Source organism: Amia ocellicauda, chromosome 19 (genome assembly GCF_036373705.1).
Source record: "Amia ocellicauda isolate fAmiCal2 chromosome 19, fAmiCal2.hap1, whole genome shotgun sequence".
NCBI lineage: Eukaryota > Metazoa > Chordata > Actinopteri > Amiiformes > Amiidae > Amia > Amia ocellicauda.
The window spans coordinates 21,188,550-21,209,840 of NC_089868.1; the positions used below are offsets into that span (position 1 = coordinate 21,188,550).

Genomic DNA, 21,291 nt, shown 5'->3' on the forward strand with positions numbered 1-21,291 from the left:
ATATTTGAAAAACATGTGCAAAGTGTTTGAAAGTATATATATATATATATGTATTTAGGACGCCTGAAGGAATTACAATCAACTTGACAATTCACTACATATCTGACATATAAAATGAGTAAAAGCGTGATAACACATTTCTCACGCATTTGTGATACTCCTTCCTCGTTTACGTATGAGGATTTGTAGAGAAGAATATAGTCTAACAAATGCAAACAACCTCATTAATAATAAAATAATGGAAGGGTTTATTTAAATATTACAAAACACGCTGAAAAGAGATGCTGACCTATAAATTATATCGTTCAAATGAAGAACAGGTTTTGCTTTGGACAGAGATTAAGGTATTGTTAAAATGCACTCTTAGAAGAAATTGGTTATTTCAATAAAGGACGACACATTTTGTGAGTTAATTCACACTGGCACTGTGCTTAAATATGATGAGAAAAATATCTATGTAATAAACAACACGGATTAGAAAAAAAGGACACAAAATGTGTTGTCCTTAGTCAAACAATGTGATAAGAACAACACATTACTTCAAAGCATATCGTTCACATCCAATTTTCACACTTATTTGTAACTGAGTAATAAACCCAATTTCCTTTCACAAAGCCATATATTAGTCAATTACAGCCTGTGTTCATGTGATAAACAACAGCATTATGCGTTCCATTCCTTCAATCTCAAATATGCCTTAATGTATCAATTAAGCCTTATACAAGAAATAACTCACGATGTGTTGGTTTTGAACACGGGCACTTGGGAACCATTTTGTTAAAATACCTGTCAGTGTGAAAAAGTACTCACTATTGCTTCCCGATCTGTTGCCTCTTTGCAATTCGGTGTTTTCTGGTTCCTTGTACGGAAACTGCAGGGTCGTGTCAAGGCTTCGGAACCCCTCCTTTAAAGAGTGATGCTTGTAGTACTCTATCAGTTCCTGTTCGTTGAGACCAAAAGAAAGCAGAAATCAAAATAAATTCTCTTTTAAAATGCCAATTGGTATTATGAACAGATATAATAGGTAAAACCAATATAGTCTTCAAAGCCTTGCCGAATAATTCCGATTTTATTGAGAGAAGAAGATTATAAATTCTTTAGAAATGTAAACTAAGCAGATAATCCTGCAACGCCAACTCAGGATTCCCTATGTGCCTCAATGACAGAGTTGTTGGCTATTTTGGGCAAATAAAATAACTCAAAGGAAGGCAATGCAAGGTACTTATAAAAATCCTGTTGCTCCTTATTTTCTAAAAAATGTCTGTATCTCAACCGGAGTGCTCCAAAGTAACTTGCAGCACAAATGTATTATAGCACGCACTGATCTCGGTGAATGTCTCACTTTAGCAGGTGGTGTGAATTTATTATACACTCACCTAAAGGATTATTAGGAACACCATACTAATACTGTGTTTGACCCCCTTTCGCCTTCAGAACTGCCTTAATTCTACATGGCATTGATTCAACAAGGTGCTGAAAGCATTCTTTAGAAATGTTGGCCCATATTGATAGGATAGCATCTTGCAGTTGATGGAGATTTGTGGGATGCACATCCAGGGCACGAAGCTCCCGTTCCACCACATCCCAAAGATGCTCTATTGGGTTGAGATCTGGTGACTGTGGGGGCCAGTTTAGTACAGTGAACTCATTGTCATGTTCAAGAAACCAATTTGAAATGATTCAACCTTTGTGCATTATCCTGCTGGAAGTAGCCATCAGAGGATGGGTACATGATGGTCATAAAGGGATGGACATGGTCAGAAACAATGCTCAGGTAGGCCGTGGCATTTAAACGATGCCCAATTGGCACTAAGGGGCCTAAAGTGTGCCAAGAAAACATCCCCCACACCATTACACCACCACCACCAGCCTGCACAGTGGTAACAAGGCATGATGGATCCATGTTCTCATTCTGTTTACGCCAAATTCTGACTCTACCATCTGAATGTCTCAACAGAAATCGAGACTCATCAGACCAGGCAACATTTTTCCAGTCTTCAACTGTCCAATTTTGGTGAGCTTGTGCAAATTGTAGCCTCTTTTTCCTATTTGTAGTGGAGATGAGTGGTACCCGGTGGGGTCTTCTGCTGTTGTAGCCCATCCGCCTCAAGGTTGTACGTGTTGTGGCTTCACAAATGCTTTGCTGCATACCTCGGTTGTAACGAGTGGTTATTTCAGTCAAAGTTGCTCTTCTATCAGCTTCAATCAGTCGGCCCATTCTCCTCTGACCTCTAGCATCAACAAGGCATTTTGGCCCACAGGACTGCCGCATACTGGATGTTTTTCCCTTTTCACACCATTCTTTGTAAACCCTAGAAATGGTTGTGCGTGAAAATCCCAGTAACTGAGCAGATTGTGAAATACTCAGACCGGCCCGTCTGGCACCAACAAACATGCCACGCTCAAAATTGCTTAAATCACCTTTCTTTCCCATTCAGACATTCAGGTTGGAGTTCAGGAGATTGTCTTGACCCGGACCACACCCCTAAATGCATTGAAGCAACTGCCATGTGATTGGTTGGTTAGATAATTGCATTAATGAGAAATTGAACAGGTGTTCCTAATAATCCTTTAGGTGAGTGTATAATGGACTTCCAATAACAGTACTAAAGAGAGAATTAACTGTTTTGATTGTTTTGTGTGTTCTATTTTGCTGTGGGTTTACATAACATTATTAACATTTGTACAATGGGATTATATTATTGGAGGAGTGCTTTTCATGTCAGAAATATTCTAATCAACTGCTGGAGTCAGTGGAGTAGATTAAGATAGTGACTATATTTAAATTCCCAGACTTTGTTGTAACACATTTCAAACACAGAATGTAAAAACTGTGAGTTTAATTGTCACTTGCAATAAATAATCACGCACAAAACAAATCCCACCATACTTTCAATAGCTCTAGAAGAAGACTGAGATTAATTTCTGAGCATCTAATGAAAGCAGGAAAGAGTGTGTTAATAAAACAAAAGGAGTTCAGTACTTACTAATATGCTTTTAAACTTCTTATTCTCTGCAATGTAGAAAAAGCCATCCCTGGTTAGGATCTTGATATGCTTCACATCATTGTTATACCTGTGGGTGATGAATAAGTTATGAGTGTAATTTTCTGGTGATCATTTAGATCAATACTGACCCGGGGCAAGCCTTGATAATAATGCATGGGTGAATTTTTGACACAAAATGTAGACCAATGTCAATAGACGTCTAAGATCTCATTAACAAACTGTATTTACGGGACAGGGATGCTGATGTAAATCTATCACCCCTGCATTGGATCGTTCCTCGAATGGCTAATTGCTCGGCATATGCTCTGTTCAAATAAACAAGACTCCAATCAAATTACTCTTTGTGTCTCAATTGCCAGTCTTTTGAGCTTCATTACGTCTGAGAATGAGGTTCTTATCTGCAGTCTGAAGAGTAAGCTTCCTAATAATATGCCTAATCCACATTGTATGCAGAAATCCAATGACGTGCTTATTATAAATTGAAATGCCAAAGCTTAATTTAGTACTTTTGAGATTCGCATTTCAGCCACTGAACTCGGTGCAGAAATGAAAGGACTGCAGTTGTCTGTTTAAAAAAATAATATGTTAACTCAGTTAAATCTGTGTTAGGCAGAATAACCTTTAGGGTGCATTTATTCTTTCTACTGTTACTGTAAATATGCCAGCACAAGGTTAATTCAAGTTTTCTGCACTACTAAAAACACTGAAAACTATTTCTGTTTCAGCAGTACAAGTAGAACTGGAAATGGGTGATGTATCTAAGACAGAGGAATCTGGCCTGTATTGCCCTCCCTGAACAGTCACATGATATATAGGGCGACATAATGGTTATAAGATGAATGCATTCATTAAGGAGTGTTTAATCTGGGGAGTTTTCTTTGACACACTGAGGGTGTCTTTAATTTACAACTATAGAAAAATCATATAATAAAAATGCATCTAGAAATTAGAAACTGCACGAATAATAATAACAATACATTAATAAACATTATTGAATCCAATATAAGAAAGTCCAGCAACAAAATGTAGAATATGTCCTCATTAATCAGTGTGCTAAAATCATAATGATATATTTTTCACCAACTTACTTTATACTGATGGCGTATTCGGTGCATTCCTTGCTCCTGTGCCTGACTAGGTACGTGCTGTTTCCTCTGTTTATCAGTTCTGTTTCTGCCTGTAACCTCTCCATTGGCCCAGCAAACCTGCACAAAAACACAGCATCGAAGCATCAGTTTTAAAGTACCGAGTTCTAGAAAGAACAGAAATTATAGCCGACATATTATTCCAATGAAACAGCAACCCATGATACAATTTTTTAACAAATCTGAACAGTGGGTGGTTTTAAAACAAATCATGATTCATACAATCGTGTCAGCAGGATGTACAGTGGCAACAGGTTACTGCAATTAAAGACTGAAATCTTGAAATGTTAGGTAAATACTGTTCAAATTACATGAGTATATGAATAGTACGTCTGTAAAACTCCAGTTCAAGAGCGCAAGACAAAGAAAGCTTCCCTTTTCACGGCCTATTGATTTATTTTATTGTATTATTCGTAAATGTCCACAATCTGAGATAGAACGATGCAGTTAAAAAGCAATATTTTTACAGCTGCTTTTACAGACCATGTCTCCCTTTGTTTCTATGACCTACTGTTATCTAAGAGAATGCAGCCCATGGGTGATATAAACCAGGACATGAGGAACCAGTCAGTGTTTGTTTGTTTTAGAAATACCTAAACGCCTAATAAACATGTTAGCGTAGTTTGTAAACTTGTGTAAAAAGCCTTTCCATTTCCTGGTGATACAGTTACAAAATAAAATATTCTGTTTTGTGGATATTTCTGGTTGGGAGGAGAATGAATGTGACATCTCCAATGACTTTCACATTAAGCATTTAGGATGGCTAATAATATCTGAATGAGAACTTGCATGCCTAATCCATATAGCATACTGGTCATAAAGAGAGAGTGCAGATGACAACATAAATGCAATTCAAGACACAGAACTTGTGATTTTTTTTCATAATTCTTCAAAAAGCTTATTTGCAGATTACAAGATGATTTGATGAACACAGCTTTTATCATGGCAAGTGAGAATAACATCAATGTGTATATAAATATCTCACGACCTACCATGTTTGTGCCGAGTAATCAACTGGCCTTGGAACCTGAGTTAAAGAAACACAAATCTACAGATTAGGCATTGAAGTGAAATTCTCCACAACCTGATTTTCATTGACTGTAATGACTATTTGGGGAGCCACAAAACACATTGCCATTCAGGATTATGTATATGTCTTGATTAGGTTACTGCTGCTCTTTTGAACAACCTGTCCCATATTCCCCAGGTCGCCCCAACAAATGTATAAACAGATATTATTTTCATTCAGTTTGCCATTTATTTGTTAACTAACTATAAATAAACTTAATAGAATGCATTTGTTGAAAGTATTACTTCTTCTGTATTATTTATAGTGTACCTACCTAACTTATTTGGTTATTCATTTGTCATTAATTTAGTTTAATACATATTTAACCGAACAGAGTTGGGGGAGGGTATAAACATTTGACTTCCACTCCATAGGAATCAATAATACAAACTGTATATAGTATTTATCAATATACATAGTGGATATTATCTGACAACTACTACTTGACATTAGAATAATATTGCCAGATAATGATTCTTAGACCTCTATAATGTAATATCTAACACACAGTTTAAGAAACAAAAACATACTATGGGTGTTACCTAAAAGAAAAGCCCATGTTTTAAATATGTGCCAACAAATGAAAGCAATTGATTCTAGTTTTGTAGAGTAACAGGTGGCGTATAGCTAACCTGATAACTCTCCCGAGCTCCTTGTTTATCTTATCGGCACAGGTAATTATTAACTACAGATTGGTATTTGTAAAGCGTGATAAACACCACGAACAAGTATGACAAAGCCAGGTCGATGTGTGGTATTGGCATATTGGCAAGAAAAGGGTTAAGGTAAAAAGTAAAACTGCATAAATACATATGCAAATGTAATGTTGCAATCTTTCACAGGGGATTGTCACTTATGTGTTTCTTTGAAGACTATATTCTTCAAATGTGGTTACATTAACAAGGAACAATACACAACTCAGCCAAGGAAAATACTCCTAGGCAGCCAGCATTATGTATTACTACGAATGGGGCTATTTCTTAAAGTCCCTCATGTGAAACAACTGGCAAGCAAAATATTCAGTCACCTGTGAACATATTCATTTACTTAAACAAAGGCTATTAGATTACATGTAAAACAATTAAGACTTTATACTCACACATGGGCAGGGCTTCACTGAATCCCTGGGAAAGAAGCCAACTTCTCTGGTTGTCAGAATTCTGCCCTGAAATCATGAGAAGTAATTATATTAAGTGTGGCTAGAAGACACCCCCACAAGTGCTACACAATTAGCTAAACATAAGCATTTGAATTATTGGCATTGTGCATTATTGCTCAAATTTAGTTTACATACATGATTTGCACATCATTGAAAAGAAGTTGTAGAAATATCATGGTTCACGATGATCTATTTTCTTCACTTTACTCTATGCTGTTACAGGAGCAGTAAAACACAAGATGAAAAATCAGGAAATATAAGCATTTTAAATATATGGTGATGAGTGACACATTTCTAATGAATTGGTAAATATAGACTAAATAGATTGATCCCACAGCTCCCACAGGTCATTCAACAGAAAAACTGATTTCATCAACCACGCTTATTGTATTATGGTGTGCTAATTGTTACCTGAATAATATTCATAGAGATAAAGGTATGAGGCTTTTCATCTAACATAATCCTCATCCACTTCCTTTGTCTTCAGTTGCATTCACTGTAGCAAGTGCAATTCAGCTATCCCCACACTCCCTTCTGCACAAATTAGATTTGAAACCCAATCCTAAAATGTCAATGATATATTTAACGTAATAACATTTTATCTGTGATCTTGAGAACCTCTTCTATTTGTTATGCCACAGATAAGCACATGATACAGATTAAACTTATAACCCTGTTAGAGTAAACAGATGGTAGCCAAAGGGTAAAATAAAATTACAGTGATTGATTGTATTTTTCTGGCACCAGGACAAAAATAATTGTCTCCAGGTTACGTGGGAGATTAATGCTTAGTGTTCTGTAATTCTGTCCTTTGGCGCCACAGGGCTATAAAGATTAAGTATCCTCATAGAGTGTGAAGCGTAATTTTGCATAAAATAATAAAAAAACACTGTAAATGTACAATTCACACCTGGATTCAACCTCCACAAACCTCCCACAGATTCTAAATATCAGTAATGGCAAATCTTCCAATGCAGATGAAATTTACATTCCAGCTGACTGAGAACTCGGGGTGGTTTCTAAAGATTTAGACATTCGCAGGTGTCTTGAGTTTATTTTGCACCGTTCCATCACAAACTTATATCACATAAAACAATCATAACTAGGATGTCCACAGGAAAGCACTCCAAACTCTGAACTATTTTCCTGCGTTATTGTGGCTAATTCTGCCCTACTGTCTCTAATCGGGAGTTATTTTCAACTGGAACACTTATTTACTCAGACCAATAGCAACCTAAGGAGGAACAGCAAAATCACAAGGGACACACACAGACAGTAGGGGAAAATGTGATCGGTCTCTTTAAAATATTTTCTCAGGTATATTTGTTCATGCGTCGGTTAATTACCTGCCACCAGGTGCTGTGAATGTCTGCACCGATCAACTCAATAATATTGCCAGGTGCGATATTCAGAGGGGGTCCAGTCAACGGCGGGGGAACCCCACGGTAGTCACGGATAACCAGCATCTTTGGTGAACTTGACACCGAATGACCTGACACCAAACGAAATATGTTAGGCATTGTCAAAACAAGAAACATGTATTGTATTCCTTTAAATCCTTAATAGAGCCACCCTTTTTCGACCCACACGAGAATAAGCCTGAGCAAAAGCAAGAGACACAGAGCCTGCCTTTAAAAAATAACATGGTCCTAAAAGAGAACGCAAGTGGTTGTTAATTAGCACAACTCAGTACATCAGGGTTCACTTTTTTGGGTATCCACCTTCTGTATAACAAATAAAGCAGGTCGTATTTGTTTTCATATGCCGGCACAATTGCAACATCCATGGACCGGCTGCGAGGTGAGCAGCATGCTGCAGCAATTATCCTAATTACAGATTGGAGAAACGATTTTGTAATTAACATAATTGAGCTCAAAGGTCTCCCACTGCTGGATAAACCATGCAAAATGAGCATCTATTCTGAGGAGTCAAATGTTTACTGCAACTTGCATTATCTTGAATTATGATTCTATCACAGATTCAGACTGCTTTGTTTCAGAGGAGGCGCACACTGTGTCATAGTTAAACTCATCTTTCACCTTTTTGTGACCTGGAATAAGGGACAGGTTTGAAATAAAATAGGTTCTTCCTCAAAGTCATACTGTATACACTACGGAAGGCCCAAACTGAAAGGATGCTTTGAAGGGAGTTTAAACGGAGAAAGGCAGAGGAATAGTGCTCTCTCTGGAGCGAAGACAGCACACACGTCCCTACCGCTTTGTGGATAAAGACATAAAGACAACTGCCTTTTTGAGGTTGTAAATCAAATGTTCCAAAACCTTTTTACCAACTAAAAAAAGTATATAGTATCACTTCGTTAACCTAAGCTATGTATATGTGTCTCTTTTCTGCCATTTGGATCTGTGTTAGAATCACGATTGAAGGAAACTCTTTCTTAGACGTTTGAGTAATGAATTACCAGGGGACCAGTTACTACTCATTTACTGAACCCCTCCCTCATCAAGATGAAATACTACTCTGCTCCTCCCTTGACTGATAAGATCTTTATTTTTAAATGATCGTATTTGTAAGTGTGCTCTCGTCATTGGTAGACAACTTGTTCTCCTGCATTCCTACGTATGCGTGTTTTCATTAACTCTTAGGACTACAAGCTACCGTCACTTTAACTCTTGCTTTGTGCTGCAAATGTAACACAGGGAAATAAGTGCTGCTGAAAATTACAAGCAAGCAAATCAACATCTGCAACCCTTCAGAGTTTGCATCATTCCCTAGCTAACATATTTATCTCTGACCTGACACAACACAAAGCTGCTCACACATTCCTTTAAACAAATACAGATTTTAACAAACGGCCCTGCAAGGAAAACCTACATCAATGTCACTAAAATTATGCGGTACAGAAATAAACCACACGTCTCAGACTGAGAATCTCCTCGCTGGTTTGTACTCTGTTGATGCCTGTGTGAATGGAAGCAGTGCATCTGGTTCGGTACACATCTCTTGGAGTTGTGTTGATCTCTTAGAAAACGCTTAAAAGATTGTGCTGCAACCCCCTCCCAAATGAAACCTGTCAAACACCTTTCTGCAAACTGAAAAAGACTTTCTCGCGAGCAACTTTTTGTTCCCGTTCTGCGGACTGCAGTTTGGATTGGAAGCGGCACTTCAAAAGTCCTCTCACAGATGCGTATCTGCATTCCTCTTGTTTTCAAACTCGTTTTAGTCTCTTTCCAAATCTAAGTGTACTGCCTGTGACAAAGGAAACTCAAATGTGGTGACTATATAGCTGACAGAGAATCTAGATAAAGCACAAAACTATACAACACATAGTCTGGGTATTTGAGGAAATATATTTTCAAATCCCACGTTTCTGAAAAATATCTACTTTCAGTTCAGTTCACTGACTTTTATAAAAACTGCTATGCCCTCCTAAATTTGGCAACTGAAAGTATTAGGCTTGCATAGGCACATGAGCTGTCACACACAATGAGCTGCCAAAACCATCACAGGCTATCATGCAGTACTTAATTAGCATGGATTTTGTTGCTCAGAATAGCCTATTGTGTTTGGATTTAAATAGGAGATGTCAAATGCCGGATTAAGTATTCTGTAGATAAATACGTGACGTTTTTCTCTAGGTAACTAATTACAGACTGTTAAGTGTTGGTAACTTGCAAGAGCCTGCCTTCTTTAGCATGAGGTACAATACATTATTATAGGCCAGCGAGGGCCCTGAAGCATAAAATATATTACACAAGACAAGGACACCCAAGTTTAAACAGCTATTTTCACAATCTGAGTGTGTGCACAAAATTGTAAACTAATGAGGGGCCAATGCATTGTGCACCTTAACTTTGCAAATTGGGTGCTATTAGGTTGCTATGTTCTTTTAATTACATGCTTACAGCAAGTTCAACCTATTGTTATTTATTTACTGCTTGTTCGAAATCTTTAAAGCACACAATCATAAAATATATTTGTTTGTACTAAATTAACGAGACATACTTGTTACTCCTTCCATAGTAAATATTAAAATACTAAATAGTAAAAGTAATCAGAAAAAATATATCCTTGTTGGAGCAGATTGTTAATATACTTACTTGTATCTCTGCGTCTAGAGTGTTCTTTTGATCCAGTTATCCTTTTCTGTGGAAAGGAGAAAGTCTGGTCAGTTGTGAATTCTGCATGCTTCTGAAGTGGATTGACCACTGTATTAATAATTACATTTTTACATAGTACCATTTATAAACTTTTGAGGATACAAATCCTGTAAAACAATCTATATGATGGTTAAACATGAGTTATGGTGAAGAACTGAAAACAAAAATGCAGAGGAAAGTGCGAATCACCCAAAACATGTAGTTATAAATGTATGGTTTAATCTTCACTGATTCATCACATAACACATTAAAAACACAACTGCATGAATGACAGGTACAGTGTTATTGCAAAATAAACCAAAGAGTAAAAAAAAAGTTCCTTCTGATAATTGTGTGCAGGACAACAAAACTCTACAACTTAGATACTCTTTATGACCACCATTTCACAAATATTTTAGGCTCTTCTTTGGAAATATATATGTTTTAAAGTTATAAGTACTGCCTAGGCAATGCAAAAAGTTAAAATATAATCTTTACGAAAAATCTTGTTTTGTATGTTTTGTAACTGTACACCAAAACACGCAGCCACACAGTAAAAACACTGAAATGAATGCATTTCTTACCTCTGATCTCAGTGTGCAAGAATCTGAAATTAGTTTGAAAACAGGCATTGTGAGAATGCGCTCATTTATCAGGCAAACTTGCTTTAGTGTTTGTGTGTGCACGGCTAGCTCTCTCTGCTTTGTTTTGCTCAGCAGAGTATACCTGTCAGAAGCTCAGCTGCCCTTGGGCAGGACTTAAGACTGTTTTGTTCAAAGAGTCAGTTTCATTGGCTCCGGTGAGACTGCCTTTAATTGGTTGCCTATCATTCTGAACTTTGTCCTAAGTTCCGAAACAAATTTGAATTCTGAAATCATGTAAAAAGGGCTGCACAGGTAAGTAGCATATTATAGTGGCATGACAAATAAAACTATTTGTTGTGCCAAGAACTTAATCTCAGGAGCCAGATACACACAAACACAAACAACTTGCATTATTGCAGTATATTAGTACACATCATGTTAGGAATTTGAGAATACAACATGTGCTTTTTATATTTCGGTTATGTTAGAGAAATGTTCATTTCCACAAAGTTTCCTTTAGAAAAAAGCACAAAAAACGGAATGTTGCGCCGTGTCCTTTCAGATATGTAGACGAGCATTGTTATAAATTCAGACAGACAGTTATGGTCACAGCTCACAGATCACTGTATTAGTGTAAATATTGCAATAAGTCAAGGCAAGTAAGTGGCTTTGTTTATCAGTCCACCATCCATTTTATCTGTTCAAGGACTAAGTTACTTCTATTATACAGGACAGTGTGGAAATCCAATTCTGCACTGACTTGTCAGTGATCACTCAGCTCAAATTACATTTAACACTCGGGTGTTTTCTCATAGATCCTCTAGGGCTGCTACAGTGTGTGAGCCTGCCCAGGTACACCTGACAGTGTGGATATTAAATTCATAAAATGGTTCCAAATGAGTAATACCAAAATGAACTAGAAGAGACATTTAATACCATGTTGCAACAAAGTGCTACGTTCTTCCAGCATAATTTTGATAGTAAATAAACATTTTTGCCTGTGCAATTAACTGAATTAAAGTGTTAATATTATTATGAAAGAGAGACAACATCTGTGCATTTTCAATACTTTTGCTTATTGTGCAAACAACAGCTCAATGGTTTTCTCTAAAGCACTATATTGATCTCTCTATGGGCATCCGTGGTATTTGTAACTCTTCTTTTTCATCCAAGGCAAACAAATCTTTGCAGTCAGTCAAGTCGTACAAAAAGAGCAACACGTCACATGACATGCCCATTGTTCTAACAATCTCAGAATCGGAATACTATTTAGGTGCCAGGGTAATTGCTTGTTATCCCTTAAGATTTTAATTAAAGATACATTTAAATAAATGCTTGTAATGATTACAGATTTAAAGTAATTTAGCTACATTTTGATGTCAAATTAGGTTTAGTGATAAAATTAGTGATACATTTTTGTCTGGGCTAATCCCCATCAAACTTACACTTCCTTTACAGTTAGGCCTGCATTTCTACTCAGAATCGGGAGTAGACTTGGACTGGCCTAGCTTTCCATTTGATTTATGTGGGGGATGGGGGAAAATGTCCCCCAATTTTTGAAAAATAGCAATTGGACCCCCCCTGCATGAGTACTTCATAGGCATTCAAAGATATCTAGATAAAGTCAGGTATTGTTGTACTATGGGGAGTCTGATATATGGAGAGATATAAAGATCTTATTTACCTGAGTTCGTTTTTCCACAGTTTTCAAACCTTCCAAGGCACTCTTTGTGGGCCCCAGCTCCACATTTGGAGCACAGGTAGCCTTGGTTAAAAATCCCCCTGAAAGTAAAAAAGAGCAACTGCTGTTTCTTTCAGTTAACAGGCACAACTCATGAAGGCTGAAATGATGAGAGACAGCGCTTTGTGTCTAACACAGCAAGAGGTTTGAGGTCACGGATGTCACTCTCCTGCTCGCACAACACAAAAGCAGCCTGAGGAGTGTTTTAACCCTGCGACAAAACTGGATTCTCGTTTAGCTAATGTAGAACAATTCATTTCACTGATGGAGACAATACATTAAAATGCCCACCATATTTACAGTGTAATATTTGACATGTTTACAAATGATACATGATTTCCAGCCTATAAAAACCACAGTGTTTAAAATTAACGATTAAATTTCCTGTTTGGTTCCATAATTATAATTCTGACGTACTTGAATTACTATTTGTTGTCTTTACATATATGTTCCCCATGGCAACCGAGTGTCCTAACAGATACCATTTTTTATTACCTATATATTACTTTCCTGCACAGATGCATATAATAACGTTTATGTTTATTAAAGCCAACCATCAGTCCTCTCAGGAATAAACAACTGACATTTACGCAATGTTTTGGTATAGAAACGCAGAACAACTGAAAGACTAGCGAAGGACGCACAAGAAACTGAAAGAAAACCAGCAGAGTACAAGCTTGTGCAGCATCAGTGTGCAGGTGCTTTCGTCTGGACTTACCTCAACAGCATACGGCAGGAAGTGCAAGATGTGATCCTATCAAAAGTGTGCATCTTAAATTCATGGAAGTTTTCATTTGCATTTTCAGGTCTGATGTTGGATCTGTTGGAAGATGAGAACCAACATCTTACTTGAACAGCTGTGCGATTATCGGCGGTCTTCCTTTGGGGTTTACAATGCATTTTAAAATCCAATAAATGCGTATTTCCATATATGAAAGTGCATAGAACATATGTATTTTTGTGCAAACCAGGAAATGTTTATTATTTGTTGCCAGAATACATTTCTTTTAGCATTCATCATGGCCTGTGTGTACAAGCTACTTGTGTGATTGAACAACAAAGAAAACATTTATACTGATAAAAACTTTGAATGATGTCTGTCGAGGAGTTCTATGATCCAGTAAATATATTCCAAAATCAATATTCTTCTTGGAGATGGATCCAAAGTGATTCATCTTCCAATTAATCAAAAAGCGTTACAACCATTTCTTGTATTTCTTGAATTTTCTGTCGATTTCAAACAGCAAAATGTGCCCAAATTATTTACTCCTCGTCTAACCGCTTGAATTTAGCTAAATGAATCCGTAAGTTAATTCCACTGCAATCGTTACACCCCCTGCTGTCAACTAATCTGGGTTTCTTTTTGACAACAAACCCTTTTCAAATGACAAATCCTTTCCCCCCTGCTTTCCAAATGTTTCTGCAGCCCTTAACAAATCTCAGCCGGGCTCATTTTGTTCTGTTATGTCACTCTAATCAAATGTGCATGTTTGTTCAGAGATAAAGCACGAATAAACAGAAAATAAGTTTGTGTCAACACACTCTTTCACCTGCAGTGTGAGATATGCGGCCGTGTTTGGAAAACGGTGACAATGGCTATGTATGTTCACAGACCCATTTATTGTGACTAAACCAGAACACCAACTGCCAGTGGTTACTGGCATTCAAACACTCACATCGCCATTCCAAACTGTTCAAGCCACTTTTTCTTCAGCTCTTTTGTTTTGAAAAAGAATTCAAATCCGTTTTGTCCCTGGTTATGAATGAGGTAGAATCCATAAGACCACTGTGAAGAAAAAAAAAGCGTAATGAATGCACAGGCCACAAGACGTATATTCGTATGTATTAGCTACTACACTTCTTTTTCAATGTGTTTATATCTTAGTAATGAGACTGAAATGCTATATGTACGAAGCTCATAATCAAGTTGCCTTTATTTTACGTAATTCCATTTATTAAGGGATAGAAGCCAACTCACGGAGAGCCTTTAGCAGTCATTAAGATGCATGTTAATCATTGACATTAAAGACTCGACAAAACATCTGCAACCGCTCGGTATATTTGCATGTGCAGTGTCTCAGGTCGTCTCCAGGCCTGCAGAGAATTTGTGTGACTTCAAAGGGGAAGGTCAGTGGGTCTCCTTTCAACGGGAGCCTCCTTATTCAAAAGCATGTTTTGCACAAGTTTTTCAAAGACAACTGTCATTACAGCCTAACAAGATGGCAGATTGAAGGTGACATCTTTGGCGGTGGTGAACAAATGGGTCTGCCAACCTGAGGAATATTAACAGAAGAAAATATCGAAATGCTTGCAAAGTTAAAGAGCCATCAAATGTAGGCCCAAATTGAGTGATTCGTACTCCTTTTAACTCTGGGCCAAGTCACGTCCAAGCCGTAAAACGGGTGAATAGTGACCGAATGTTCTTTTCGAAGCTAGTAAAGCCAAAGCTTTAAACACACTTTAAATTATCTTCACAGGAGAAAGAAATGCCCGCCATAAAATATTCAGAGCAAAAAAGAGGGGGACAGTTACTTGGGACAGTAATTACAAACCTTTCTGTTTTCTTTGTCTGTGGTGGGGTTGTTGGTGATTTTGAAGTTGTTGAGGTCGATCACCTCTTTCATTTCATAGTTGTCGCCCCGTCGCTTGCAAACAATCACTGCTTTGTCGAACAAGAAGATATGCCTGCGTCCAATTAAAACAAGAATAAAAAACCATGCTTGCCAAAGTGGTGACTTCCTCTGACCTTTCATTCCGAAAGAAGATCTGATTTTGAGTCAAAGGGAAGTTCCACAGACGAATCTCACCTGTCTTGTTTGGCCCGTTTATCTAGTGAAGCTACCCGCACTTCGCCATCCACTTTTGGTCTTCCGTAGTTTTTCAGAGACTGGTTCTGAAACAGTAAGTGAATGCATGATTGTTCTTCAAAGGAAAATAAAAATGGGTTTAATATGTAACAACTAAAGTAGTTATTTTGACTTCTCAGACACAAAGGAACATCTTTGGAGAGTATTAGTGTATGGGTATTTTATTTAAGTTGAAAATAATCATAAATATAAAGAGATGCATGTTTAGTAGCATCTTTCTTCCATTTAAATTAAAAAGCACTTCAAAGTTCAGTATACAGAATACAACATCTGTCTGCCTTAACTCAAACAATTATTTCTTTTCCAAAATGATGTGAGCCTGTATTAAAATGTTCCCCTTCTGCTACTTGTTTAAGTATTACCAGAAAGGATCAGGAAGACACAGTAATTCGGGTTCTCAGGATCAAATAACGTGCTGTGTTTCCTTAGCAAACGGCATGCCAACTACTACTTTGTTATTAGTTATTAGACTATTATTCATGCATCAACTATATGTCTGTAATAGAAAGCTGCTACATATACATTTGCATTTTTGGAATTTGTTGCTAGATGTATTTTTCTGTAGTGATGGTATAACTCCTTGCAGTGCTATGTATATTTACAAAATTGTATATTATAACAAATACAAATGTTTACATGTTACATGTTACAAATGTAACATGTTTCCTAAAATATGTTTTACAAATAGGAACATATTCAGAATGCATTAGCACCATTAACACCCAGTTTCTACACGAGCAGCCTGCATCTACATTTACAGTTTCACTTCGAACATTAAAAACCGCATTCAAAGAAGCACCATTTCATTTCAGTGCCTTACCAGGTTTTCAATGGATCTCTGAAACTGGTCAATCTCTCGCAACGTTTCGTTGTCTCTCTTCACTTCATTGACATACTGAGCCAGGTCCTACATATTAGAACAAGAAATACACACCGATAAAAATGAGGTTGCCACAGACAATAGACAATAGACAATACTCAGACGGTAAATGGCACACTACAATTTTTACTTACAATAATGACTTGCAAAAAGAAAAACGAAAATGGTAACGGTGACGACTTAAGTGTGAAACTTGAGGTCTTCCAGTGATTTGCTAATTAAAATCTTAGCTATGGTGTGTGTTTTCCCTTTTGATTGCCTAAGTAAAAAAAACTGCAGTGTTGAGAGTTAACTATAAGTTGAACCTGTAGGTAGGACTACTGTTATTTATTTTTATCTGCTTACACAAATCCAATACAGGTAGATTTCTTGCATAATATTTGTTGTTAATTTAATCCAACAAAGTCCTTCAAGGAAATTGTTACTAAAATATCTTATCAGTATGCTTTGCTAATCTATATATTGCTATAGGAAAGCCCGATTATTTGCTTAATAACTGGGAGAACGTTTTATGGATAAAGGCCCGTATATTTACTATACCATGTCATTCATCGAGGCCAACTTATGCTTTGTAACTTTGTTTTGTTAAGAAGACATAATTGACTGTGTTCCCGTGTGACGCTGGACTGTTTTGGTTGAGCAGTTGTCTGAAGTGCACCTGACTGTTTAAGATGAACATCATAAATCTCTGTGTGGTAAATATAATTAAACATATCTTCAATTAAACTGTCAAAGCTAGGGCAGCCTATAAAGATCACCTTAGATACACAAACGTATGTATATACAAATATGAATATAGTTACTGGAAATGCTCGGTGCACGTTAACTACATTTGTTTTGTGCCCCATTAAACTACCAGTAAGTGGATAATTCTACCAAATTAAATCACGTAATCTTTTGCAAACTCTTTACTTTCTTGTTACAGTGATTTACTGCAGTTAAGGGAATTTCCCCAGTCAACTAATATTGACGGTATACTTAAGCAATACACCGATCACTTTCTGTCTGAAGTAATTATTGATATTGGGGGGAACAAAGACTACACGAGAATAAAAACAGGTAAATTGGTTTAATAAAATCCCCCAAGGTGTCTGGCTTTATTTTTTTTTCTTAAAACACACACATTCATCTGAGAATTAAACACATTTGCCTGAAATATGACTTGGCTTTCCAATAAACACTAAGCATTTCTTAGATTGTATTAGCAGTCTTTCTGTTATCTGTGGGAAACGTGTTATTTCTCCACGCAAAGCAGAACTGGCACGTTGTGTGAAAAGGTCAGACTGCACAAACAAAAGCAAATCTGCATTTGCAACTCTACACAAAGGCGCTTACCTTCATGGCGTCGAGTGCCAATCTTAAATTGCTCTTGTCAGTTTGATCGTGAGTGTGTTTGACTAATTCCTGTGTAATCAAAACAAACACATAGCATTAATAGACTGCACTGCAGCTTGTTTTTTAACAGCTAATTAGCGACAACGTGTTGAATATAACAGCGTCTAGTCAGACAAGGGAAACAGAAGCTGCCAAAGATCCTTTATTGTAATTAGGGCATCCGTCTGCATGTTAGACTCTTATCATGAGCTTTCACACAACCTGGACCTTCGAGATGGATGTTTCAGTTGTCAAGTGCATGTTTTTCTTATCAGAGACATATGCCTGCAATGTATTCGACAAAAAATGAACAGGGAAGTTCGGCAATGTCATTTTTACAAAACCCTGAACAAAAAAAAATATGTTCTGCTTGAGTGATAATGCAAAAACCACACAAGGTATTTTTTCCAAACGCTTTCTTCATCTTGCACAGAGTAAACAAGACATCTAAGACCAGTTAAGATAAGGAAGGTCATCAGGCATGTCCTTCGCATAGCTTAGAAAAATATTTCCACTTTTTCCTGATTTTGTGCCACACAAAACGCGCCCGGTGATCCTTGAATCCCTTGCATCACTCAAGCAGAACTTTTGCATTACTGCCACTACGGGCTGGGAACTGTATCTTTTATTCCCAGTCATGCACACACCAGGAGTCAGACTTCAAGCCTTCAAGAGAGATCAGCGTTATGATTAATTCAAGTCAAAGTGGTGCAGGGTATTAACTTAGCATAACACAAAAAGAAGGAATGAAAGGGTGTGAAATACTTAACTCTGACACTGACATTGTGACAGAAAAGGACAGTAACACCTGCGAGATTCCCCACTGCATTTTACACACTCGCGTGCGTCTGGGTAGAAGGGCCTTGATGTCGCTGAAAGCTTCCCTACAGCTACAATCCATCAGCACTGCCCTCAGCGGACCGCCAGGTGCTCGGGTTCAGCAGCGCCAAGTGAACCGCTGTCACATGAGAGGCCTGTCTCTGAGGTGAGCTCAGGTCTGACTGCAGTTTAGACAATATGACCTCTCTTACATTTCAGCCGGGAAAAACATCCAAGCGGTCAACGTTTATTCAGAAGAACAACGAGACCAATCAAGCATGTGCAGAACATTACCTTGTGGTACCGACGTACTTGAATAAAAAGGTTACTTTACATCGTGTTTATTGTGAGGATGTTCTACTTTGTATTTAAAAAGAAACTACATACATATATATATATATATATATATATATATATATATATATATATATATATATATATTGTTGTTTGTGTTTTTCTTTGTTTGAATTGTGTCTTATACTGAGGGAGGAAACACCTGGAATTGTAAAGCTTTACTAAGGTATGAATGTATATTGGTATTGTCTTACAGATAATACAGATTGATTCAAACTATTCAACAGATGGGCTTCAGGAACAGGAAATGATTCAACAGTGGTTTTGTTTAAATGAGAAGAGTAGGAATTTCTTTGCAATGGCACAGACCCGCAAGGAAAATGTACAACAGAAAAGAAAGAGTGATAGGTCTTTAGTTCTGCAAAACCAGACCCTTTCTGGAGAAACTGAATGAAGCTGCATGTGTGCCCCTAGTGGTAACTTCTACAAATGCCTAAAAGCTAACCTTGATCAGATTAAGGAAAAACGAAATTAAATTTAAGGTGTAAGATCCAACAGTTGCATGCAATATATGCATCTTCAAAAGTAATTTGACCCGGTTCAATGTTTATTAATATCACCTTAGGGTAACTTCCTAGATATAGGACAATACAAATGTCCAAAGGTGTGGCAAAAAACCAAGAGCATATAAATATCACAGTGCAGCATAATGAATAAAGCCATGAATCAAACTGCACCTCAGATGTGACATCATACAACATTGCAATAAATCAGTATATCAGTTCCCATTAAAGGCAATAACCCAATCAACACATCAACATTCATTATAATACGGCACAGCAATACCATAGAATTGCCATTGTTTTTGTTTATATGTATTTCAATTTAAAATATATCACATACACAGAAACCTGCTCTGAAACTAGCGTATGAATTCAGTAAACTGGCATTTTAATGTGAAATTGTGTGATGAAACGGACAACAGATGGTATCTCTGAAAATAGAAGGAAAATGCGGATTCCAGGAGTTAAAAGTGATCTCCTCTTAAGAAAAATAAAAGAAGAAGAAGAAGAAGAAGAAGAAGAAGAAGAAGAAGAAGAAGAAAGTAAACTGCTTACCTGCAATAGCAGATGATATTTCAGTACTCTCTGCATTGGGACAACCAGAAGGTCTCTTAATGTAAACTTGCCGTTGTTCGCTCTCTTTGAACATTCCTGACAAAAACAACATACTGCTTACGTACTAAACTATAGAATACACTATACATCAAACTTTTCACCATACTTGAACAAGTAAAATGGATCAGTATACAGTATACAGCTTTAAAATCTTACTAGCATTTGTTATGAATGTTACTGTTTCTGTAACTTCTGCTTTTCACCACAAGAGGGCACTAACAGCTACAAAGGGAAAGGGTGTTTGGCTAAGAAATGAATAATAGTAAAAACAATGAAAACACGATCATGAAAATAACATACTGGTGCATGAATGAATAGGTCTGTTGCTGAGGTCATGCGTTGTTTTTGCTGATTTCTTGGCAAAAGGTGGGATGTTTATTTTGCATCACAGTCGCTTAGAAAAATCTTACCTCTAGCTTCAAACGAACGTCTTCTTTCTCTTTGCAGATCTCATCCAAGCCGGCAATGGCTGTTTCAACATGACTGCAATACTTTCCATAAATCAGCAATCTAAATAGAAAAATTGCAGTACAATTCAGAATGTATTACTGAATGAAAAACACACAGTGTCAGAAGTCACTGATGCAATATTTGAAGTGGTCTATAGATGGCGGTGTTGTACAAAAAGTGACAAGAACACTAATATTTAATTTTGTAATTGAGCTGAGGAAACCATTCTAATTTCAATTTCTAATGTGCTGGTCACATTTAATGTTTATTTAATAGTTAATAAGTCGACTGTGTTTAATGTGGATTTGTTTGCTGTTAAGAGTAATCAACAATTAGTTGATAAGTAAGTGAGTGTTTCTTCAATGTATTTTAGGATCTGGCCAAACTCCTTTTCTCTAATGGTCACTGATGGTTTGTGTAAAATATTGAAATCAAACCATGAAAGCTTATTAGCAATATTTGCAATATAAATAAATTGCTGTTTATTTAAATACATGTAACACTTTTTTACATGCTGTGTTCTGGAACTATATTTTCTTGAATGTTCACATGCTTTGGCTGAAGGTGATATTTACAAATTAGTTATATCTAGTCTTATTAGTGTATTATATTATGAAATAAAGGAA

General features: G+C 36.9%; 1 protein-coding gene across 1 annotated transcript in view; it reads right to left on the bottom strand.

Annotated features, from left to right (window-relative positions):
* Positions 1–21,291, bottom strand: part of vav3a (vav 3 guanine nucleotide exchange factor a) — a 68,264-nt gene that overhangs the window by 9,667 nt on the left and 37,306 nt on the right. The window contains exons 9-25 of the mRNA XM_066691896.1: positions 20,626–20,725; positions 20,156–20,251; positions 17,886–17,954; positions 16,491–16,577; positions 15,611–15,696; positions 15,356–15,488; positions 14,480–14,589; positions 13,522–13,623; positions 12,747–12,844; positions 11,063–11,085; positions 10,440–10,485; positions 7,728–7,873; positions 6,322–6,387; positions 5,146–5,180; positions 4,097–4,213; positions 2,988–3,075; positions 811–940 (exon numbers count right to left, since the gene is read on the bottom strand). Of these exons, the coding sequence (XP_066547993.1) occupies positions 811–940; positions 2,988–3,075; positions 4,097–4,213; positions 5,146–5,180; positions 6,322–6,387; positions 7,728–7,873; positions 10,440–10,485; positions 11,063–11,085; positions 12,747–12,844; positions 13,522–13,623; positions 14,480–14,589; positions 15,356–15,488; positions 15,611–15,696; positions 16,491–16,577; positions 17,886–17,954; positions 20,156–20,251; positions 20,626–20,725 (1,532 nt within the window). The remainder of the gene's footprint in view (positions 1–810; positions 941–2,987; positions 3,076–4,096; positions 4,214–5,145; positions 5,181–6,321; positions 6,388–7,727; positions 7,874–10,439; positions 10,486–11,062; positions 11,086–12,746; positions 12,845–13,521; positions 13,624–14,479; positions 14,590–15,355; positions 15,489–15,610; positions 15,697–16,490; positions 16,578–17,885; positions 17,955–20,155; positions 20,252–20,625; positions 20,726–21,291) is intronic.